This window comes from Dermacentor silvarum, chromosome 7, assembly GCF_013339745.2.
Source record: "Dermacentor silvarum isolate Dsil-2018 chromosome 7, BIME_Dsil_1.4, whole genome shotgun sequence".
Lineage (NCBI taxonomy): Eukaryota > Metazoa > Arthropoda > Arachnida > Ixodida > Ixodidae > Dermacentor > Dermacentor silvarum.
This window is the reverse complement of record NC_051160.1, coordinates 118970348-118995528: the sequence shown is the minus strand read 5'-3', so window position 1 is coordinate 118995528 and position 25181 is coordinate 118970348. Positions and strand designations below refer to the sequence as shown.

The window sequence follows — 25181 nt, the reverse complement described above, 5'->3', positions numbered from 1 at the left end:
AGCAACTTATGCAAAAAATAACATTGCTTACCTGTTGTGCGTGTTAAATTTCTGACAGCAGGTGGAGCAAGTGTCTCAGTGATGGCGGGGCAGCCATGGCAAAACCAGTATGGCAGGTCCACTTGCACTTTGACCACCGAAAAAAATTTCTGAATACCTGATGAATTATGAACGAAAAGAAAGTGACGACGAAGAACCAGTTTTTATGTAGCATGAAACGTCCACTAAATCAACACGCGAACAAGAAACCCGCATGGGTTGTGTAGCAGTTGGAAAAAAGAAACTTGGCAGTAAGAGGGTTAAAAATGCCCAAGGTTAGGTAGTCTGTCCAAACACATTACAATAAAACAGCAGGGGCAATGAAACAGTGCGAGAAAACTTCCCTACAGAGTGCATGAGGTAACCTGAAAAGGCTGACAGAAGCAAAGGCTGAATTAAATATTTCTGGGAGGGCATTTTTATTTGAAGCTGTTGTGTGCACTTTATGTTGTGAGCACCAAGGATTATACACAGCTGTAAAAACAAAAAAGGCGGCAGTTTTGCTTGAAGGCGAAGCATTGACAGCGATAAAAAGGTTTAGAATTGCACTCTAGCTCCGTGGGCGCTGTTCTTACAATACGTGGCATGACGCAGCACGCGTGACCACTTCTGTTGGGCAACATGAACTGTGCACTAGCAGATACGAGGTGCTACCCAAAAGTTCAGGGAATTCAGTTGTAAAAAAATGTGTTCATAACGCCTAATCAGCACTGTCTCATACAAAGTAGTCCCCTTGAGCATGTACAGTATAACAGCACTGATACGTTTTTCACGGGACCGTTAAAAAAAAAACCTAAGAGCCGGGAAACGCAAGAGCCGAGAAATAGGAAAAATTTAGAAATAAGAGTAGTGTTGAACTGCGCGCAGTATGTTAATTCTTACGTGTGAAAAAAAAGTAGTTTCGCCTGAAAGCCGAAGCATCGATTGCGATAGTAAATTAGGAAACAGCTATACAATGTAAGGATAATAGTTTTATCATCCGTATAAACTTGTAAACATTCGCTTATTAACTATATTAACAATGCCCACAGGCAAACATGAACACATCGCACTCAATGAGCGTGGACACACGCTGTCGAACGCTAGCGTGAGGAAGCGTCGCTGCAGCAGCAAGCGAAGTAACCTTCGTGCTGTTGTCTATCGCTTCAACACAAACTGAGCGCCGAGAAAACACAGCACGCACAAAGCTACGAGCCGCCTACGCACCTACACTGCCTAGACTCTGCCCCCAACACAGATCGCTTTCAACATATGGCCCGCGCACCGCCGCACAGTTGATGCCAGAGTACAACACCGCCAGCTATCCCTCCCTCGCTCCGTCGCCGGTGCCTCGAGCTCAACGGAAGACGGCACGCTCCCTCCCAGCTTTTCTTTCTTGCGTGCGTGAGATTTAGGCGTGGTCATCGGCTCCCCTCGCACGCTTTCACTCGCGCATACAGCATACAGCGCGCGGCGATGGCGTTAACACCCTTGAACTTAACATGGAACATCTATGTGCCAAAACTAATTTTAGGGCCCCAACGCATCATAGACACCATCGTTAGATAGTGAATACAGATCTCAAAGGCCGTACTTTTGCTGGTGGAGACCGAAAATACATCATAGGTGTAGCCTCCGGCACTTTGGGCGGCCAATGCCATCGTCAAACCACCAAGCCAAGCGACATGAGAAGTCAAAATGGCCGCTCGTGCCAGCGCGGGGTGGCAGTTCGGAACGTATGATGCGAACTGCCGATATGTGGGAACAGTCCCACAGTTGCGATGCAACAGCGGGATTCCCATGCATTGGGTTCTATGGGAGCTGTGCCGGGCCGGCCGAAAACGACGTAACAGCCGGGAAAACGCAGCACCCGGGAACGTTACAGCGGGGTTCTACTTTATACACCGATCCCTGCATTTCTGCCATGATTCCATGCATTCGTGGAACTCTCCAAGCGACAGTGTGTTGAGGCCCGCCTGCAATTCCGACTTGATCTCTTCAACAGTGTGAAACCGTCGTGAAACTGTCGAACAACGAGTGATGTGTGAGCGGCCCCGTTGTCGTGATGAAGAAGCCAGTTGTTGTTCTTCCACTTCTCCAGACGTTTGCGACGAATGCTCTGTCTAAAGCGCCTCAAAACATCACAGTAAAGCTTGCTGTCCACGGTTCGTCCAGGAGGTACGAATGTCATACTGTGCCAATTTTGATACATACCAAGTTAACGAAACGGCCATGAGAGCACCAAGACATAGGTGGCTAGATAGGTACTGTCAGAGTGGCAAATGTTCAAGTAATGCTTCGCATTTAAAATGATAATGTGCCTGTAAATCCGATGAGAAGGAATATCCAACTGGTTTTCAGGCTGGTTGGAATAAACTGACATGATCGGATATTCCGTCTCATTTAATATGCAGAGACAATTGGATATTCATGCACCTTGTACACTGTCTCGTTGGCTGTACAGGCGCGATGTTTCGACTCGGATAGTCAAGTCATGAACCGATTAAGGGGAAGGGGGCATATTGAGTTTTGAAAAAGAGGAGATAGAATAAAATAACAAGGGTAGATATGAAAAACAGAATTGGACACACTGGAGAACAGAAAAAAAAAGCAAACGTGCATTTGTGTCACATACAAAAGTGCGGCACTCAATGTCGTGAAGGTGGTCTGCAAATTCGGAAAACATCAAGCCACGTCAATGATGAGACGAAAATGATGAAAATAAAAGCACTCTGTGAGCTTGATCATTTCTAGGTGCAGGCAGTGAGAAATTCCTGTGTGATGTTTTTAAAAAATAGTGGTTTTTTTATTACATCTAAGAAATTTATTTCAGGGGACAGCTTTCTGTATCCACAAGGAATATTTTGCCTTCAGTAACAGTGGGCAACCAGCTGTGAGGAAAATCATTCCCAAAAATCTAGTAACTCGTGCCTTATTGGATGACTTGAATCTTTTTTTTTTTTTTATGAAAGCACATTGTGTGTACGGTAAGGGACATTTTCACACTTTCTTGTTTACGCAAAGTTAAAATGGACAAATTGTAGTATTTTTCAGAAATTAGTTACACAACATGGTTGCATAAAAAACCTGCAACTGCTTTAATATAACGGTCCTTCAGGGGAAAGTTTATTCTTACTTGGATACTGCTCATCAGCTCTAAGAAAAAAAAAACAATTTCATTTATTTATACACGTTACATTTCTTAATGTTCCAAATTATAATACAATACACAACAAAAATTTATCTACCAGAGAACATGAGGCAAGAGGCATCTTTGATGCCTGGCTGGGCCTCGCAACCAAACAAAACACACAGCACTGCAGACAGTTTCATTTCATTTATTATCGCCTTGAAGGCCCGAACGCATTACACAAGGCATTATCACCTTGAAGCCTAATCTGAATCGTACAGTGTAATACATACTAAATAGCTAATGTTACATGCACTGAAAGCGGGATACAAAAAATTGCAATTAGTGTACAAGGAACACGTCCGAACGTTCATAAAATTTGAAAAGTACATTGAAGGAGAAAAGTTTTTAAAATTTTGCTTGGTGCATTCAGTTAACATTTCACTCTCCCTGAAAAGATGTGTAACCTGATTTTTGAATGAAAATGACAACTTAGATTTTAGTGAATTGTCAATTAATTGTGGGTAAGCATTTAAAAGCTCAGGTATCTGGTAATTAACCACCCGCCGCGTTGGCGGCTGTGGGATCGAATCCCGGCTGCGGCGGCCGCATTTCGATGGAGGTGAAATGCAAAAACGCCCGTGTGCTTGCATTGTAGTGCACGTTAAAGAACCCCAGGTGGTCAAAATTAATCCGGAGCCCTCCGCTACGGCCTGCCTCATAATCGGTACTGGTTTTGACGTGTAAAACCCCAGTAAGAAGAATGGTAATTAACTGACTGGCATCCGTAATACGTCCTAACCATATTCCTAACATGTCCTACATTTCAAGGCATACACAGTGTCTGGACGGCAAAAAGACACAAGAAATGCTATTACATTTAATACCATGGTATTTGAGATTTGCATGACTGGCGAAATATGGTTATAATTGATAGGATGCCAAAATTTTGGAAGAGAGCTAATGTGTGCTCATAATGAGATTTGCAATAAACCGTATCGCCTTCTTTTGTAGCACGTGCAACCTGTTTAAATTACCCTTGTTCGTAACGCTCCAAACTAGAATGCATTAGTGCAGCTTAGAGACGATCATTGCAAAATATAATTGATGCTCGTACCGGTTACTGTGCCCTTCTCTGTGTCTACAAGGACTGAACATTTCGTTTCATCTCTGGAACAGTCGTTCGATGGCTTCAGCGATGTGATAACTATGCCATGCGGGCACGTAAAATTCTTTTGAGGTGGGCCATTTTTATCTTGAATTGGCCATGCACCTCGTTTGGAGCTCAAGCTCTGAGGTAAAAGCTACCTTAATAAGCCTGTTATCTCAAGGGGGTTCACGGGTGCCCATGCAACAATCACAGCGGTTTAAAAAGTGACGACACAAAAGGTAAGTTTTTGTTGCAACGTCGTTTATGCTAAAGGGTAAACAAGGAAACAAGCTGTAGAGCTGTAAAATATGCACTACAAAAATTCTTGACAAAAGTATAGATATTAAATGCACGAGAAGTGCTTCAAGTGTATTACATCATCGCATTAGAAAAGGCAGTGGGGGCAGTTAGATGACAGGTGTTCACCTGTTTAACTTCGTAAAGCCTCCTGCTTGAAAATTGGAGTGCTTTAAGATGCAGTTCATTGTCTGATGAGTGTGCATAGTTTTTTACGCAAAATATGTAACTAAACTGCCTTGTAGAAATATTGTTAAATTGCGCAAAACGAGACAAAGGATGGCCAAAATGGGGGACAAACAACCTAACCTAATATAATTTGACCGTCCTCTGTCACGTTTCGCGCTGCTTTACATGATGGAACACAGACTAACCCGGTCTCGTACCTTACTGCAGTTTATTAGTAGAAATGCCGGACATTAGCATAGTCGAATAAAAACTATAAGAAACGATCTAAACAGCACTTAAAGGTGATAACACATACAAACCTACTCGTGTAACATCAGATATTGGCGATGTTTGGTATTCGATCGAGTAGTCAGAAAAGTTAGGCCAGGAACATCACTGAAAATAACTCTTCCCTGTTACTTGCCTTCTTTTACAAAAAACGAATTTGCCTTCGTTTGCGTCTCTCGGATGCATCCCCAAGCAATTAATCGAAGACGAGCTTAAATGCTATGCTTTGCCATACTTCACACACTGGAAATGGCATAGCCGCCATATTTTAAATATTACGCTCCGAAGGGCACAGACAAAGGTAAGTGCAGATTTTCTTGACAAACCCGACAAATAATATTACCAAGTATTATACAGTTATTATACAGACAGGCCACCAATGGAAACTGAACCTGGCAACGTTCAACATGCGCACCCTCTCGAGTGAGGCTAGCTTAGCAGGACTATTTGAAGAATTATCAGGCATTGCCTGGGATATTATTGGCCTTAGTGAGGTTAGAAGAACTGGTGAGGCTTACACAGTGCTGACTAACGGCCACGTCCTCTGCTACAGAGGTCTTCCAGATAAGAGAGAATCCTGGGTAGGATTTCTAGTCCACAACAACATAGCGGGCAACATTGATGAATTCTACAGCATTAATGAGAGGGTAGCAGTCGTCGTAATAAAGCTGAATAGGAGGTACAAAATGAAAGTAGTACAAGCCTACGTCGCAACTTCTAGTCACGATGATGAAGAAATAGAACAGTTTTATGAAGATGTTGAATTAGCAATGAGAAAGGTTCAAACTCGGTATACTGTAGTCATGGGCGACTTCAATGCAAAAGTGGGGAAAAAGCAAGTTGGTGAGCAAGCATTTGGCAACTACGGCATCAATTCTAGGAATGCAAGAGGAGAGATGTTAGTAGAATTTGCGGAAAGGAATAGGCTCCGAGTAATGAATACCTTCTTCAGGAAGAGCAGCAACAGGAAGTGGACCTGGAAAAGCCCTAATGGAGAAACAAGGAATGAAATAGATTTCATACTCTCTGCCGATCCATGCATAGTGCAGGATGTAGAAGTGTTAGGTAAGGTAAAGTGCAGTGACCATAGGTTGGTGAGGTCTAGGATTTCTCTCAATCTGAAGAGTGAAATTAGTCAAGAGGAAACAGGCCAACCTAGAGGCAGTAAGGGTTTTATAAAAGGAGACCAATTCAGGCTGGCGCTCGCCAACAAATATGCAGCTTTAGAAAAGGAAGATAACGACAACATAGAAGTAATGAATGAAACTGCAACTAGGTTGATCACAGAAGCAGCAATTGAAGTGGGAGGTAAGGCACCAAGGCAACCAGTAGGTAAGCTCTCCCAAGAAACAAAGGACCTAATAAAGAAACGGTAAAGCATGAAAATGTCCAACTCAAAAGATCGGATAGAATTCGCTGAACTGTCAAAACTGATCAACACGAAGAAAGTAAGGGATATTCGAAATTATAACGTGGGAAAGATTGAGGAAGCCGTAAAATATGGACACAGCATTAAATCAGAAGAAAGCTTGGCATAGGACAAGGCACGTTGGTGAGCAAGCAATTGGCAACTATGGCATCAATTCTAGGAATCCAAGAGGAGAGATGTTAGTAGAATTTTTCAGCAAGATGTATGCACTGAAAGATAAGCATGGAAATATCATCAGCAATTTCGATGACATAGTAAAAGCAGCTGAAGAATTCTATACTGACCTGTACAGTGCCCAAACTTGCCAAGCTACTTTCATTCGAAATAGTGATGAACCGGATACAAAGGCTCCTTCTATAACTAGCGATGAAGTTAGAAGGGCCTTGAAAGACATGACCAGGGGAAAAGCTGCTGGAGAAGATTGAATAACAGTAGATTTAATTAAAGATGGAGGAGATATGCTTGAAAAGCTTGCAGCCCTTTATACACAATGCCTCACAACTTCAAGTGTACCAGAGAGCTGGAAGAACGCCAACATTATACTCATCCTTAAGAAGGGAGACGTTAAAGAATTGAAGAATTATAGACCCATTAGCTTGCTTTCAGTATTGTATAAAATATTCACAAGATAATTTCCAATAGAATCAGGGCAACACTTGCAGCCAACCAAGAGAACAGGCTGGCTTCAGTAAGGGATATTCTATGATGGATCATATCCATGTCATCAATCAGGTAATCGAGAAATCTGCCGAGTACAATCAGCCTCTCTATATGGCTTTCATAGATTATGAAAAGGCATTTGACTCAGTAGATACCAGCAGTCATAGAGGCATTGCGTAATCAAGGAGTACGGGACACATACGTGAATATCTTAGCAAATATCTACAAGGATTCCACAGCTACCTTGGTTCTCCCCAAGAAAAGTAGAAAGTTACCTGTCAAGAAAGGAGTCGGGCAAGGAGACACAATCTCTCCAATGCTATTCGCTGCATGCTTGGAAAAAGTATTCAAGCTCTTAGACTGGGAAGGCTTAGGAGTGAGGATCAACGGCAAATATCTCAGCAACCTTTGGTTTGCAGATGACATTGCCCTATTCAGCAACAATGGAGACGAATTACAGCAAATGATTGAGGACCTTAATCGAGAAAGTGTAAGACTTGGGTTGAAGATGAATATGCAGAAGACAAAGATAATGATCAATAGCCTGGCAAGGAAACAAGAATTCATGATCGCCAGTCAGCCTCTAGAGTCTGTAAAGGAGTATGCTTATCTAGGTCAATTACTCACAGGGGACCCTGATCATGAGAAAGAAATTTGTAGAAGAATAAAATTGGGCTGGAGTGCATACGGCAGGCATTACCAAATCCTCACTAGGAGATTACCACTGTCGTTGAAAAAAAAAAAAAAAACGTGTACAATCAATTCATTCTACAGGTGCTAACATATGGGGCAGAAATTTGGAGGTTAACAAAGAAGCTCGAGAACAAGTTAAGGACCGCACAAAGAGCGATGGAACGAAAAATCTTAGGACCAACGTTAAGAGACAGGAAGAGAGCGGTATGGATCGGAGAACAAACGGGGATAGCCAATGTTCTAGTTGTCATTAAGCGCAAGAAATGGAGCTGGGCAGGCCATGTAATGTGTAGGATGGATAACCGGTGGACCATTAGGGTTATATAATGGATACCAAGAGAAGGGAGGCGCAGTTGAGGTCGGCAGAAAACCAGATGGGTTGATGAAGTTAGGAAATTTGCAGGCGCAAGTTGGAATACGCTAGCGCAAGACAGGAGTAATTGGAGATCGCAGAGAGAGGCCTTCCTCCTTCAGTGGACATAAAATATAGGCTGATGATGATGATGATACAGGTAAACCTGGTTATAACGAACCTCCATATAACGAATTCCTGGATATAACAAAGTTTTTTCTATTCCCCGCCGTTTCTCCATGTCACCCCAATTTTTGTAATTTTTGCGCGAGCAGCAACCGGAAAGCACCTTCTCCGCCGCAACGGAACGCCTGCTTCGCGCTTGGCGCGCTCGAATTCACGGCAACTGCGAGGCCAGAGCGCACTTGTGCGTGCGTGCGTGCGTGAGGTGGGCCTGCATCCCTCGATGTCGCAAAAGAGCGTGTAGTCTGGGCGCCCGCTGCGTGTCACGCAAGACAGCGAAAGAACACGCCGGCCCCGCGGCAACTTCAACAGAGGGGGAGAGTGCATGCGGTTCAAACGGGCGACGCGACCAGCGGCGTCTACACGTCTAGAACATCGACGAAGCGACGGTAACCAGAGAGAGAGAGAGAGAGCGGGCGCTGAGGCACCCTCTTCCCTGGCGAGTCGAGAGATAGAGAGATCAACTACAGCGTGAGCTACGCTACGACGCCATCGTGTTGCTCGCTCTGTTTCCGACGCCTCGCGCTTGTGTGAAACGACACGCGTCCACGCATCTACCTGGTGTGACATTCCAAGGATGAGTGCTTCGACGAAGAAACGCAAGATATTGACTCTTGAGGACAGAAGGGCCATCTTGGACGCCGCCGTTCCGGAGGCCAAAAAAAGAAGGATGTAGCTGCCAAATTTGGCATCCCAGCTAGTTCTTTGTCCACAATTTTAAACGCGAAAGATTCGATTCGCAGCGCTGTGGAGCGTGGCACGGACGGCAAGAAGTTCAAGTCATCAACATACGCGACGTCAACAAAGCTGTGTTCACATGGTTTATGGACATGCGGGCACGAGACGTACCCATCAGCGGCGCTGTTTTGCAGCAAAATGCAAGGGATTATACCTGCATCCTGGGCTGCGGTGATTTCAAAGGCAGTAACGGGTGGCTCGAAGGTTTTAAACGAAGGTACGGGATCGTCGGCAAAGTGATCAGTGGTGAGTCCTCCTCTGCGGATGACGATGGCGCCGACTCATGGATCCAACACAAGCTACCAGGTATTTTGGAGCGCTATGAAGCGTCGGATTTGTACAACGCTGACGAAACGGCACTTTTCTACGAGTTGCTTCCGAACCGTACTCTTACGCTTAAAGGAGACGTCTGCCACGGCGGTAAGCAGAGCAAACGTCGTTTGACTGTTTTACTGTGCGTAAATTCAGACGGAAGCGACAAGCGAGTCCCACTGGTCATCGGCAAAAGCGCCCGAACTAGATGCTTCAAAGGAACCTATAGGATACCCGTAAAATATATGGCGAACACGAAAGCTTGGATGACGCGCAACATATTTAGTGAGTGGCTGAAGGAGTTCAACAATGACGTCAAGAGGCAAGTACGTAAGATTTGTCTATTCATAGACAATTGCACTGCTCACCACGTAGATGGGCTCGAGCTCTCCAACATTGAACTGCAGTTTTTACTCGCGAACTGCACATAGCTCATCCAGCTAGCCCCTTGATAAAGGAATTATTAACAGTGTCAAGTGCTCGTACCGTCGGCGACTAATCCAAAAACTCCTCCTAAACATTCGTCTGCAGCGAGATACGAAGTTAGACATTCTACAAGCAGTTGCGATACTTGAAGCGTCCTGGCGAGAAACAAGTGCTGAAATTGTTGCAAACTGCTTCCGCAAGGCCCGTATAACAGAGGTTCAGGTGGTTCAGGCTGAGGAAATAGACGCCGGAAAGGAGGAGCCTTCATGCCAGCCCGATCTCGCCGAAGCTTGGATTTCGCTGCGTACGAATGGGAGGAGTCTCGGACGATGTGCAGATTTGTGATTTTTTATATGCGGACAACTGCGCTGTCACAACTGAGGAGATGACGGATGAGGTTCTGACAGAAACTTTCCGAGACCGCAGTGACGACAACGAACCTTGGGAGGACGACTCGGCAAGCGCAATGCCCTCCGCGAAGGAGGTGCTGGACGCCATCGACCTTTTGCGCCGCGCCGCGGGCTCGCTGGACGATGACGCAGCAGCATTGTGTTCATTGATGTCGTACGAACGGTCAGTGCTACCGTTCATCATGAACAAACAGCGAAGCAAAATCACGCAGTTTTTTACCACGAAATAAATGTTTTGGGTGAGCTCTGCCAACCTTTTGCTTACTTAAAGCGTTCCTTTTTCGAGTTTTCGTGCCAAACCTGCATATAATGAAATCCTCTTTATAACGAAATTTTTCGGGAATTTGTCAAGTTCGTTATATCCAGGTTTAACTGTATTGAACAACTCGGACCATAATATGTGACCTTGCTGCAACATTTGAACACGAATAAAGTAGAGGTAAACGTAAGCATTTTTTTTCTATATGATCTAAAAAAAAAAGGAGCAGGTGTCAGAATGCCGCGATGGAATTCTCCCACATGACTACCGGCCCCGAATTTAAAAAAAAAAATGGCATTTACATAGCATACAGTGAGATATGATGGGCCTTCGTCAAGCTGCAGGCGATATCTTTTCGCGCAAGTGACCCCCCAGGTCTCTTAGTTGTGGTATAACTGAAATTTGAATTGTATATATCTGCCATCTTTCGAATAGTGGCTGTTGGTACGAACACATACTTCAGCAAACAGCGCAACACCAGGACACGGAAAAGGGGCACACGACCAAGGCGCTCACTTCCAACAGATATGTTTATGGCGCGAGCGGGGAATATTTAGGCGGAGAAACATGAGTGGAAAACAAACGATTTGATAAACATGAAAAGAATGGCGAGGTTGCAGGTGGGTGAATATGTGTTAAAATTGCAGATAGGGTATTTCCTTGTCTGGATGGATGGCGAACTGATGCACTGCAAAGATCGTGCTTTACGGAAGGCGGCTTTTGCGTTCCCCTTTTCACGAGCCGACGAAAAAGGCAAGAGACTTTTTGCTGAGTGGGGTGCATGCCCCCAGCATACATGTTCTTTCTTGATCAAAAGAAGAAAAGTCCAGAAAACGCAAGGTGTTATTTTCCGGTAGGTCCTTTGTGAGCGTGAGACCTTTCATAGTATCTACAAAGCTCTTGTAGACGACTTGTGCCATCTTTGTTTTGAAAAGTCTGCAGGCTATTTAACCGGTACCTCAGCTATCCTGTGTGCACTAGTGAAACGTAGCAACCACATGGTCGCTTTGATGTTTGCTTAATTTGTTCCTCGCTAAAGTGCACGCGTTTGCCAAGACGTGTAAGCACAAGCCACCAGGAAACGTTGTCCAAGCGTATCTGACTCTACAATTCATCGCTGTCTGTACTCGGGCATCGCCTGTTCTTCGTCTTAACGATGAAATACGTCTGCTGCGGGGGAGGAGGCGCCATGAACCGCCATATTATGAGGGAGAAGAATCAGCGGAATGGGGGAGCTATATTTCTATATAGAAACAACCACATCAGGGCTGTCATGTTTCAGTTTTATGGAATTTTTTAAGAGTAGCCTGTGTCAGATAACATAATTCTAGTCCTTGAGCTGGATTTTAAGGCGAAAGCCTTAAAAGCCTCATCAGACGGTGACCTTGAAAACGCGGCGTGCGGTACAGAAAGTCGTGAGCTCGCCTCTCGCAGAGACGCGCTCGTGCCATGGCTCGCGCGATCGTCGTCTTCCGCAGCTGGCCCCAATGCCGCTCATCATGCCAAAAGAAAAGTAAAAAATAAAGGCCAAGATAGAGTGAATTTAGGCATTCGAACGCCCGAGCTTATATGGGAGTCGAACCAACGACCTTTGGTGTTAAGGCGAAGGTAATTACGGCACTGGAACTGTTAATTAAGGCACTTAAACCCACGACCTTTTGTGGGGGTCGGACCCATGACCATCGGTGCTCATTAGGGCGAACTTAATCAAGGCACAGTTAAGGTAGCATATCAATTAGGGCACTTGATCCCACAACCTTTGGTGGGAGAAAACAAGTAATGAGAAGTAACAACGCATTCGAATGAGAATATCAAGTAATTTAATGAATGTCTCCGGCTTTCTTAATGAGTGCGCAGGCTTTCGCCTTCACCCTCTTTGGCGTATGCTAATGTGACTCAATTTTTCAGAGTCAGACATTACTTGCACGAGAATTCGAAACACTTAGTCAACTAATTAACAAAAATTCACTAATTAACTTTCTGCAATTGACACATATTGCAATTTACGAATTGTAGCCGGTGAGATTATCGGGCGTATCCATTTGGAATGAGATTCCAGAATAACGCCAGTCTGGAGATATGCGCCATCAAACTCGTGTAAAAATGCACCGTTGTTCCACTTACCTTTTTACCAAAACGCTCTTTTATGCATTGAAGCACAAAAGTAACTGGAACGCCCATGTATTTTGGCCCACGCTTTGGTAAATCATATCTGGAAACTGATGTTATCCTGGAAATTAATTTCAAGTTGATTACTTCCTGCTAGCTTAACGGCTACAATTCGTAAATTGTAATATGGGCTGCGAAGTAATTAAGGAGTTGATTTGTAAAATTTTGTTAATTAGTTGAATATACGTTCCGATTTCTAGTGCTAGTAATGCCCGCCTCTTCGAATAATCCAGCTCAAGGTCTAGAATCATGCTGTCTGCCACAGGCGATCTTTGAAAATTAAAAAAAAAAATAATTGGAGGACGCTTAAGCTTCGCCTTTAAGAGTGGAACGCGATAACGTTATCATGCCCCGTTCGCATCGCATTTTTGTTTCAGTGAGCTTCACCACAAGACAGAACGTGGGAAAGTCAGCTTACAAAGACCAAGCTTACACCGATGCCCTTAAAGTCGGCTTCACTTTTAAACAAATTCTTGGGAAGACGTTTTCCAGGGGCAATATAAGTCGTCTTATATTAAAATCTGAAGGCCCTAGCAGCTTTTTTAAAATTTTAATAATTGTTTGCTATTGCCCCGACGCGCGCGCGTGTCCAAAACGCATTAGGCAGGCGAAGTCCCAATTTGATCTGCCGAGGATGCGAGCACCATCTGGATAGCATTCTCGCAAGTAAATTACCCGAGCGCACCGGGTTGGTGTGGTAGAAATGCTGGAAAAGGGGTTTGTGTTTGAGTTTCCTCGTAACAGAATTATGTTTTCTCGTACATTCAAACTACCATCCGACGCCACCATGTCTGTAGGTTGTGGTTAAGTCGTACTTCAGGGAGCATGGCGCAGAGCGCGCGTTTGCTCTCCGCCGTGCGTTCGCTCCCCGTGAAAGCGCGAGTCCCTCTTGCGCTTTGACTCGCACATACAGCATATGGCCAATGAGAGTCTTTTCTACGTCCGGACGCGACCATCGAAGACTGAGCCCTTAACAGCTTTGCTGTAAAAAGGAGGCACGACATGAAAAGCTTATTGCAAGTGCTCCCACTCAGAATCGCTTTAATTTACCACACGGTATTCCTTGGCTTGATTACCTGTTGGCTTGATGTATATAGTCAGCATCTTAAGGGACACCAAAGAGAAATAATAAACCACTTTAGATTGACAATGTATTCTTAGATAACCACTTTCGTTGATTTCGTGGCACTAAAGACCGATTATGAGAAGAAAAAGAATGTCAGAATGAAAATTTTAATATCGCGTCCAAACGTCAGGACCGGCACGCCAGTCTGACGTCACCAATTTTAAGTACTTTTTTTCGCATTTTGGCCGCTGTGGCTGAGTAAAAGCTATTCAGACTTGCAGAGTTCAGCCATTGACTCTTGAAATATAATGGCGTCCACTTTTACCAATGAAAATTTAACTGGGCCCGAGCAGACGGCGTTGAAATTAATGACGTCACGGCAAGCTGCTGTTGCGGTCACTTCAAGTCGGTGTCGCCACTAGTTTTTTGTCATTGCGTCTTTACTGGCTCACCAAGTGTTTTCTCGTAATATTCTTAAGTGTCGTCCCTTTAAGCCCACAAAGCCCATGTACCATTTCACATCAAGGGAAAAATTTGAATAACTTGTTCATCGTTATTCTGGTCATGGACTAGCTGTCGTATATTAAAACAGTAAAATCTTGAGTTAAGTATTAATTAATATAGTAAGTAATTATTTAGTGATAGGTTTGCTCTACTATCCACTATTGGACACGCGCTCCAGAATATCAAAGACCCTCTGTGCACCTTACGCTAAGCTTCCAGTGCCTAAACCAGAATTTTGAGGCATCAGACTCATGCAGCGTATCAAAAACGAAACACGGGAATTTTTGAAGTTAAGGTAGTTTTTCGCTTTGTTCCGTTGGGTTGATACCGCGTGGCATCGCTTTGCATGGCCAATGAAGAGCAGCTATACTTCGGTGAACGAAATCTCATTACTGTGCCATCTAAGTACAGGGATTTCTTTCTTTGTTCTTTTAACGTAGAGTGCACATGCTTCTCATTCTCGCTGACATGATGGCCGCGACGTGCGCGTTGAGCAGGCTGAAGAAGGTCCAGGAGAAGAAGAAGTTTCTGAGGGCACGCCGCGAGGAGGAGTTGGCGAAGCTGCAGCCCAAAGGTGTACTGGAGACACAGGATCATCAACCGCGTAACATCCTCCAAGACGACTCCGGCGACGAGGACATCCTCTTCACCTGATCCTGTCCGCGCTGATGCATCCCCTCCCGCTGGAAAACCTGTCCAAATCCAGCTTCATTTGCGAAACGGGGTCTTTTTCTCTCTGCATCTGGGCGATCAACTGCGTGGTCTCAGTCTTTTTTGTTTTCTCTCACATTTTTCTTTTGTTCCTTGAAGTGTGTGTGAGCTCAATAAAATGAACAGTGAAAGCTAAGTTAAGACGCATAGGTGGGGCCTCCCTTTTTCTGAGAAGGGAGAGACAGACTAGGGATGCTATTCAAATTCCGCCATATTGTCGCATTTGTGATCTGGTCAGCTCTGATTGTCCCAAAGGCCTGCTAGCTATGGCTTCTCTGATTGGCTCAAAATGCCGCCAAATACAGAATTTGGCAATGTTGGAATGGTACCCCGGGTCGCGGTTTCCGGAAGCATTCACTTCGCTAGCTTGGCGGTGTTGGCGGCCTGCTTGGCTGTGTTGTGCCGGATACATGGTCGCGGTTTCTGTTGCGGGTAGTGATTCCGGGAAAGACGGGTCGTGTCAGCCGCCTGGACCAGCGAAGTCGTCACAACACACCCTTTTATTCGCTTGCCTGAGCCTATTCTAGCTATTGTGTGTTCCACCATGCGCTTATACATAAAAAAGGAAGAAAAAAGACGTAAATAAAGCACTTTTGCTCGAAGGCGAAGCATTGAAAGGGACAGCAAGTTTTAGCGTTGCGCTGAAGGCGTCTCGGACAGCTGGCATGATGAGCACCGCCAATGGAGTTTCAGGCGTCGGATCTCATCATGCGCGCGATATGAGACTGAAGAAAAGCCATCGGCGTTCGTCAGCGACCCACGAATGGATTATATGGATTAACCTTGACGTTGGTAGTCCGTTCCGCTCAGACCAATGATGCACCATGGTGAGGTTTGCAGACAGCTACTCAGCAGGAACCCTACTGACATGTTTGCACAGCGCTCGTGTCTGAAACGGAAGCCAGGGGGGTATTCTGTAAGTGTCCACTAGAGTTATATGGCTCCCTGTGGGTGTTACTGTATATGGCTCCCGCAGTAATCCACCTAGTGGACGTTTCCATTTCGTCTCCTGCTGAAGTTCTGATTGGCTGGCCAGAAAGAGACAGGGAGCGCCAATCAGCACTTCTGCAGCAGGCGAAATGGACATGTCCACTAGGTGGACACTTAAAGAATACCCCCCCCCCCCCCCCCCTAGCCCCCAGAACGCTACTCTGGCTCCGGCAGAGCAAATTTAGCGCTGCGTGACGATGCCTCCACTTCGCGTTTGCAGCCAATCGCATTTAGCATCTCTGTGAGCCAGCCACGCGCAGGCCACGCGTGCGCGTGTATATCGTGACAGCACAACAACGACGGCAACGGCGCAAATTCGTCTCAAGCGTACGTGTAATTTTTATCGTAATAAAACAAGACAGCAAGCCATCCCTCAGCGCCGTCCAGCGCCGTGACAGGCGGGGCCGCCCCGAAGGCGTGCTAGTGACTTGTTAAATTGCGAAGGCCGCAGCGTAAATACGAAAACCAGCTTATCTAATCAACAAGCAGAATTTTTCGGAGCTAACCCGGGAACTTGAAATCTGTCTTTCGTTTTTTTTATCGTTTTTATTTTTACCCGCCGGGGTGGCTCAGTCAGCTAAGGCGTTGCCCTGCTGAGCACAAGGTCGCGGGATTGAATCCCGGCCGCGGCGGCCGCATTTCGATGGAGGAGAAATGCAAAAACGCCCGTGTGCTTGCGTTGTACTGCACGTTAAAGAACCCCAGGTGGTCAAAATTAATCCGGAGCCCTCCACTACGGCGTGCCTCATAATCGGAACTGGATTTGGCACGTAAAACCCCAGAAAGAAGAATGTCTTTCAATTTTGCGTGTTTTCTGGCCTTAACCAGGCTCTCTTGTCAGTAAGACTGATGAGAAGTGTAATTTACTAATCTAACAAAAATCCCCGTTTACTTTAGTGTTTCACTCAACACCTGAGTGCGTTTTTGCACTGCGCTCCTGTGGCAATGCGGCATGCGCGACCCTGGAATCGAACACGCGACATCGTGCTAGGCCACACAGCACCATAAGCGATATTCTACCAAGGCGGTTTAGTCTGCAAACGTGAAACGATGGCGTAAGATTACGATACCATCTGTTAAAATGATTGTAGGTGAATGAAACTGCGACAAGCAGAACAGCACGGAACCAGCAGTGGTACCAGCAAATGTTACAGCGGCAAACAATAAACTAATACTACGGACCAGCATTGATACCGGCAGCATGCGAGTAGACGCAGCACCACCAAGCAAATATGAGCTCACCACGAAACATATAGACGTCGAAGCATTTCGTACGCGCAACATCGGCTTAGTGTATTCAGATTATTGAATAAAAATTTTCATGCGAAGCTTCCATTGCCTCTTCGACTTTTCTACTGCTGTTGTTGTCTACAGGTATAGTGGGGGGATAGGAGTTAATAAAACTTGGTGGACGAACGCGATAGCATTCAAAGATCCCTGACTGCTTCTCACGCTTCCCGGCAACTGCAGCTTATGTAACTGTAATGTTTACCAGGAAACGCTGGCGGCAAATGCTACGCACGAAGGTGAGCTTTCTGGTAGAAACGCGGCCTCTTGCTTGGAATGGTATCTGGACAACGCAGCAGAACACGGACACAAGAAGAAACGACAGACGGAGACAAGCGCCAACCATCAACAACGAGATTTTAATCCGCGATGGGGCGTACTGAACACTTTCAAAAAGTCACGTGCACAGCGATATCAACCTCGAAGATACGTAAATGACGGCACGTAAACAACCTTAAAACCGGCACATCAAGAAAACACTTAGGCCTTCCGTCCCCCCACGGCCTTTCGCGCGACGGAAGAAGTCGCGTTTGCTCCGCCGTGCGTTCGCTCCCCGTGAAAGTGCGCGTCCCTCGCGCGCTTTCGCTCAAAACGGCGCGCGGCGACAATAGGTGACCCGTAAAATAGCGAGGGATTGTGGGATGCGCCGTCTGCTAGCTGCTTCCGGTTCGAGTCAGCGCAGCCGCCGCCACCGCTTCGCCGTTAATTCCATTGATGCGCTTGCAGTCCGTTTTTCTTTCTGGGGTTTTACGTGCCAAAACTAGTTCTGATTACGAGGCACGCCGTAGTGGAGGGCTCAGAATTAATTTTGACCACCTGGGGTTCTCTAACATGCACTACAACGCAAGCATACGGGTGTTTTCGCATTTCACCTCCATCGAAATGCGGCCCCCGCGGCCGGGATTCGATCCCGCGAGCTCGTGCTCAGCAGCGCAACGCCTTAGCTGACCGAGCCACTTGCGCTTGCAGTCCGGCTTTGTCCCACTCGAAGATTACCCGGTTGCAGGTGCCTAGCAAAACCATCGTCGGCTGTTCAGCCGTTGGCTGCTCAAATTCAAGCGTTAAAGGTGAACGCATGTAACTACTGTCTTGCAGCAACCATTGCTGTGTCCGCTGTGCACAAGCATCAGAGGAATGAATGGCTGCCACTTCCAAAACTGTAACAAGGCAGAGACCTTCATCAATACTTCTTTTTGGGCGAGTTGGTACATCTTGAAACTTTGGGTAATAGTGCAACAGAGACACGTACACACAAGCGCTTCTGTGTACGTGTCTCCCTTCTTGTGGTCGTCTGTTTGCGCTGTTACCCAAAGTTTCAAGGCAGAGACCACCTGTTAACAAAAAGAAAATGAACGTACAGTGCCACTTATCAGGCGGTGATTAGCTGTGTAAGGGCCGACACGGAATGATTTCCCAGGATATTTCTTTCTCTAACATTGACTCAGGCAACCAGAACTATGTCAGTACTCGCATGCACATATAGAGGTATTATGAAACGAGGTTTTACGGCGCGAATTTAGAAGGGAGACAGCGAGATACATACATAATACTCGTAACCAACTAGCCCTCCTTAGCTACTTCAGCACAGATAGAGATAATGCGCAGCCGTAATATGACGGCGATACGGCCATTGATGACAAAAAAAAGCGAGAACGTCTAACTACGTACCACTTCAAATGAACCTAGAGTTTCGACTGAGAAATGCCGTTGACAGCGCGCAAAGTTATCATTTTCAGCGCTAGCTGCGCCATTATACCGACGATATCGGTTTCTAGCTACGATCACAGAAAGCATGCACCGTTGTAGCCATCGCCTCAGCACGCGATTTTCTAGTAATGCTTCTATACGCTTGATAAATTATCGGATAACGATAACTTTTTCACCTGTTTGACTGACTCGCAGGCAGAGCAGTCAGTGATGGTGCGTGCAAGCAATGGCAAATGTCGTAGAGCTAAACCTGGCAGAAACAAAAAAAGGCCGCCGGAACGAAAACCAGAGTTCCTTTATGAATAAAAGCGCATCCTTGCCTTTCTTGGCACGTCATCGTCGCGCCTAGAAACCTAGAAATCAGCTGCATGAATGGTACGACATTGCTGGTCGACAAAGCGGACGGAAAGCTTCAGACGACTGAGAGTTGAAACCGCGTAGAAAAACACGTGCGCCGGGCATGCCGCCGATGCCGCCGCGTCGTCCGCCGAACCGGAAGCTGCTAGCAGACGGCGCGCCCCACAATTCCCTGCGATTGCTCGTTTTACGGGTCACCTATTTCATCGCCGTTTTGCTCCATACGGAACCTCATGGCGACGGCAACGCCGACGGCAGAAATCCGCTAGGAGTGTCCATGTAATTGCTATTGCAATAAAAAACCTAAATGATACAGTGCAAATGCGGTCAGCTTTCATGGCATGCGTAAGTAATTCAGTTCCTTCGCAGACAGTGACGGTTTGTCTGACGAGCCTTAATCTGGCAATTATCCGTCCTGAGAAACTGCCAGCTCTTTGTAAAGAGCTAGCGCTTATGAAAACAAGCGGTTGTTCTCAAAAGCCAAGTGGTGGTTAACGTGCAATGCAAAATTAATCTGGAGCCCTTCACTACGGCGTGCCTCAGAATCAGGACTGGTTTTGGCACGAAAAACCCCAGAAAGACGAAGAACAGCACTCAGAGTTACCAGAACGACAAATTTGACTAGTGCGTAGACGGGCCTCGCGGGCCTTACGAACAAATTTGCTCTTCTTGCGGCAACAGAAACTAGCCACTCCATGGACAACGTCCAAGTCAGAGAGAGAAACAGGGCAGTCGATGACATCCTTAATGGTTTTCAGTTTGCGTGACAGGAACGCAAAACGTACTGATACATTGGTGAGCGACCGAGAGGATTTGCTCTGTTTCTGTTATTAATCTTATACACTCGCGCTTATCCCTGTCTATAATAGCGGTGTCTTGTACAAAGAGGGTGACATGTAAGTACACCTTTTGCAATGAAACGCAAGAAAACCGTCGCCTGTTACACTTCGTACCTTGTTTCCGTGCTTTCTTAAGCGCTCATTGATGCAGCTTCCGGTTTGGCTTATGTAGCATTTACCGCATGAACGGCGGAGTACGATAGACCATCCGTACGGCGCATCCGACGAACTAATCTGCGTTTCTTATCACACACAGACTTTTTTGTCCTCACTGGGTTAGTGGTTTTACCCAAGGTACTTAGCGTCTTCGGAGCTGAAAAAACAACCCGCACGTATTGTCGGCTTCCTATCTTTTCCAGACTATGCGATAGCTGGTGAATGTGCGGAATCGGGGCGGTTTTTGTCACGGCCGCTAGCTCGCATTTTCACGGTGGCAATTTCTCCATGGTTCCTGTATGAAAAGCCTTTCCGCCACCCACACCAACACATGGTTAAGATACCCAGCCTCCTTAAGACGGCCAGACTGCTTCTGGAAACTGTTTATCATTAGGTGTGGACAGGATTTTTTAAGGGCGTTTTCGAAACACATGTTATGCCCCTCTTCACCAACTTGGAATGGGCTTAATGAAATTGAAGAGGTTTGTTAGCTCGTGGGCTCTAAGTCCAGCAAGTACTACTATCAGTGGAGATAAACTGAACGTCAAGAAACCGTAGTGTATATCAGCAGGCACTTCAAAAGTCACGTCAAGAGGCCTCAAACACTCAGAAAAAATCGTTAGATAGCACATTTTTCTAGGAAACTCTTAATAGGGCAATCCAGAAACACTAAAAAAAAACGAAAAATCTAAGAGCTCCCTGAAAAATTGTTAGAACCGTGAGGCGTTCACACATGTGCCTACCTAATTGCGCTAAATATAGATTGCAAAGGACGGGAGCCAGACGCGACCGTGTGCAAAAATGTATTCTGCAGATGCGGCCTATTATACTGATGGACAAAAGTTGATAAAGGTAAAAACGCGATAATAGACAGTTTTAGTATAGCGTACGCTATACGCTGTAGTACAGCGTACGCTAAACAGCGCACGTTTATTGCAGTTTTAGTTGGCCTTCGAGATCTTCCGATCTCAGAGGCCATATGCCATCGTCGCACCTATCTCGACTTCACCGACAGGTGGCGCTGACATATCTCGAAGGTTTCCCTCGTTAGGCTTCGTGTCGTTAAACGAGAAGCGATCTCGAAAACTCCACAAGGTTATCATAATACACTGTTGTCGAAGCGGCCTGAGACTAAGTGAAAGCCGTTTTCGCACTCATTTGCTACGCACGAAGCTAATTCTACAAAAGCCACGCCAAATTGAATTCGAAGCGGGCAGCGGGGACCGCCGCCATGTTTACGTAAACTACGCAAGCCACGCAAAGACGGTAACACTAAATCTGAGATATAGCGTGCGTACGCTATACGCTATGGGTCGGATAGCGTTCTGCGCATGCGCAGTGACGACCCGCTATTTTATAGCGTACGCATTGGTATAGCGTACACTAAACTAAAACTGTCTCTAAAGACCCTTCTACTGAAACGCCTGCTTCTGTGAAAACCTTATGGCGCCTTACATGTCAATACAATCCTCGACCCATTGAAGAATGCCGTTGTGCGGGATGGAGTAATACAATGCTTTGACTTTAGCTAAGATGGCCTTGAAGCCATTTTTGGCGTGACACCAAACAAAATCAAGGACTTCGTCAGAACATTCTACGAGGAACGGGTCATCTATCTCTAGAGCGTTCAGCTTTGAAAGTAGGTACATGGCAGCTTGCTTCTGCCATGGGCCCCTTCGGAAATTATAAACCGAAAAGGAACACCCTCCTTGTGTATCTTAGCACTAAAAATACATCTAGGAACTTCTTATCTGATTTCAATATACTTTTTCTTAGCTTATCGTGATTCAACTTTCTGCAAATTGCACTTGCTCTCGCTGCTACTTTCGTAAGTGACACATCCTTGCGCTCATTGAACACTGCGGAAATTGCTTGACCAGCTTTTTCAGAGGAACATTTACAGGAAAAAACCGCACAACCGTCCTCTCTGTCGATTATGCATAAAATTTTTTCGTTTAAGTAATGTCCGCCTCTTCGAGTAGACGAGCTCATGAACTAGAATTGTACTATCTGCCACAGGGAACCTTTAAAAATTTTTGAAAGTGTTCGCTGAAACACCTTGTATATAGAATTCACTCAGTAACCGAAATGATGCCAAGCCGGATTCACTCAAAATTAGAATAAGTAGAAGTCTAGAAGTCATGCGCAGCATCGCTTATACGCGGACTAAAAGTACTAAAAAAAAAAGGAGTGCAGTTTAGCCGAGGGAAGGCGAAGCTGTATTAGTGATAGCGAAGTAGAAGACAATTACACGAAGGAAGATTCTTACCTTGTAAATCCGTGTAAGGATCGCACCCATATAAGCGCCGCACCCCCAACTTGACAGTCAATATTAAAAAAAAAGACATCCAACTGAGAAGCAATCGCGTTCCGTGCGCCGATTCTGATCGGGCTCAACAGCGAATTGTCGCGCGCAGCGTACTTTCGCGCGTCGCTACTGGATGTCGAGAGGAGGCGATCGCGGAAGTTTACGGCGGATTTCATACTCGTAGTTGGAAAAATTAGGTCAAATGGTCCGGTCCAATGAAAGGCCCGTCAAAATCGCAACAGAAAAGTGCGGCCCTTACACGAGTCTATACGTTAGTTATAGTGGCCATATATATGGTAGTAAACATTCACCTAAAATTAAAATAGTATAGTGTAACGCACGGACTATGTAAACTTGTAAATACCTCACTGGATGACCTCGAGCACTCGCTTTCACAACGCAAGCATTATGAAGAACGCCGGCAGCGGAGGCGAACGGTTCGTACAGCCGCGTGATTCACCGCAACTCTGAAAATTAGATTAATCATCATTATCTGCCTATTTTTATGCCCACTACTGACGGCCTCTCACTGTCAGTGATCTGCAATGACCTCTGTCTCTTAACTCTGCTACACTAGGGGCGCGGAAAGACAGCCTGGCAAGGAAGACAGCGCGCATGAAATTCGCAGTCATCCCTGCTCGCCCTTTGTCATTGAACCCACCAATGATTACCAACAATTAGATATGGCACGCGGGCCATATAAGCGTCAGCCGCGCACAGTCATTCACAGCTACGGAAGGACTGGAGGAGAAGACGCGTGCTCTTCTTCCCATTCGCGTTTGATTACGTGACCTACATTTAACGCGAATCGATATTGGGCGCGTGGGAAGATAATACCCATCAAGCTGCCATCCTTTTCGGCTCACTGTTTCGTGCGATTTCTCGCACCCGTAGTGTATGGGTCGCTCATTTATATGGCTTTTGGATTGAATAAGGAGCATCATGGCGACGACAACAGCGAAAATTTGCCTGGAGTGTCGACATAATTGCCTTCGCCATAAAGAGAGAAATAGAAAATTGTTAATTAAGGGTATATATATATATATATATATATATATATATATATATATATATATATATATATATATATATATTGCCACCTGTAGGTAGTGGGTCGAGGGCAAGAGTGGGTCGAGCCCAAGAGAAGAAAGAAGACCGCGCGCTCCTTCTCTGCTCGAGCCAGCCCCGACGGTCGCGTCTTCCAAGAGCCAGCTGCTCTACGTTTATTAAACCTTCAGGGCTACTTCTCGAGGCTCGTGACAAACTGGTGGAGGTGCTGGGTAAGCGTCTTCCCGGATGTTGCAGACCCCTCCAAGGATCCGCGCTACGAATCCAGTGCCTGTCGACACTCCCGTGCATCGGGCCAGCCGCAGGATCAGGGGACTGTCTCCAGAAGTCGTCAACGCTACAGTTTCCACCACATCAACCGGTATGACCAGCGCTTCTCTTCAAACCGCCCCAACCGGTACGGGAAGCACGATGTCGAACCGTTACACACTTGAGAGCCCACGGATCCCGAAGACGTTTCATGGCACAGTGTTCGAAGACGTCGAAGACTGGATGGTCGAATACGAGCGCGTGGCCTCCGTGAACGAATGGAACGACACGGAGAAACTCCGACACGTCTACTTCTACCTGGAGGATGGCGCGCGTACGTGGTTTCAGAACCGCGAGGGGCAACTGACGTCGTGGCGCGAGTTTTGTCGCCAGCTTTTGGAGACATACACCAGTCCTGATCGCCACGAACGAGCGGAACGTGCGATTCAGGCCCGCGTCCAGTTGCCAAACGAAACTGTGACCACTTACGTCGAAGACATGACGCGCCTCTTCCGACGGGCCGATCCAAGAATGACGGAGGAGAAGAAGTTACGTCATCTGATGCGCGGGGTCAAGGAGCAACTCTTCGCTGGCCTCGTACGGAGCCCTCCGCAGACGGTCGCGGAGTTCTTGTCTGAGGCCGTGACTATGGAAAAGATGCTTCTGCATCGCTCGAACATGTATGAGCGGCAAGTGAACAGCATGTCTGCTGCTGACATTTTCACGGCCATCGGAAGCAACGGTGACTGTCTGCGAGAACTCATCCGCTCTGTCGTGCGTGAAGAGTTGCAAAAGGCCGCCGTAACACCGCACCCTACGGTAAGCTCCATAGCGAGCATTATCAAGGATGAAGTGCACCAGGCGCTCCGTGACACCTTGCCTCCTGCTAACGCTGCGGCAGTACCTGTTGAATATCCGCGTGCGACCTACGCGGAGGCCCTGAAGCGCCCTTCTCCCTCTCCGCCGCGGTTCGTTCGTGCTCCTCCTACGGTGTCAATTCAGTCGGCGCAGCCGATGTCGTACTACGACGCTGGGTATACACCGCCGCCGGTTGTTCATGCCGTTCCATTTGCCCACCATTCGGAGCAAGCGGTTCGCTACGTCGACGACAGGCGCCCGCCCCCTCGTAAGTCGGATGTTTGGCGCACACCCGATCATCGGCCTCTGTGCTTCCACTGCGGTGAAGCTGACCACCTGTACCGCCAGTGCCCATATCGGCGCCTTGGGATTCGCGGCTTTTCCGCATACTCGCCGCCA

General features: G+C 46.4%; 1 protein-coding gene across 2 annotated transcripts in view; it reads left to right on the top strand.

Moving 5' to 3' along the window:
- LOC119458388 (V-type proton ATPase subunit D) overlaps positions 1 to 25181 on the top strand; it is a 73840-nt gene that overhangs the window by 45669 nt on the left and 2990 nt on the right. Inside the window, exon 7 of one of the 2 annotated variants that reach the window (XM_037720232.2) lies at positions 14750 to 15013. The exons of the other annotated variant lie outside the window; for it this stretch is intronic. Coding sequence (XP_037576160.1) covers positions 14750 to 14906 — 157 coding nt within the window. The 3' untranslated portion in view covers positions 14907 to 15013. Of the gene's footprint in view, positions 1 to 14749; positions 15014 to 25181 lie in introns of those variants that run through there. 2 annotated transcript variants of the gene reach the window in all.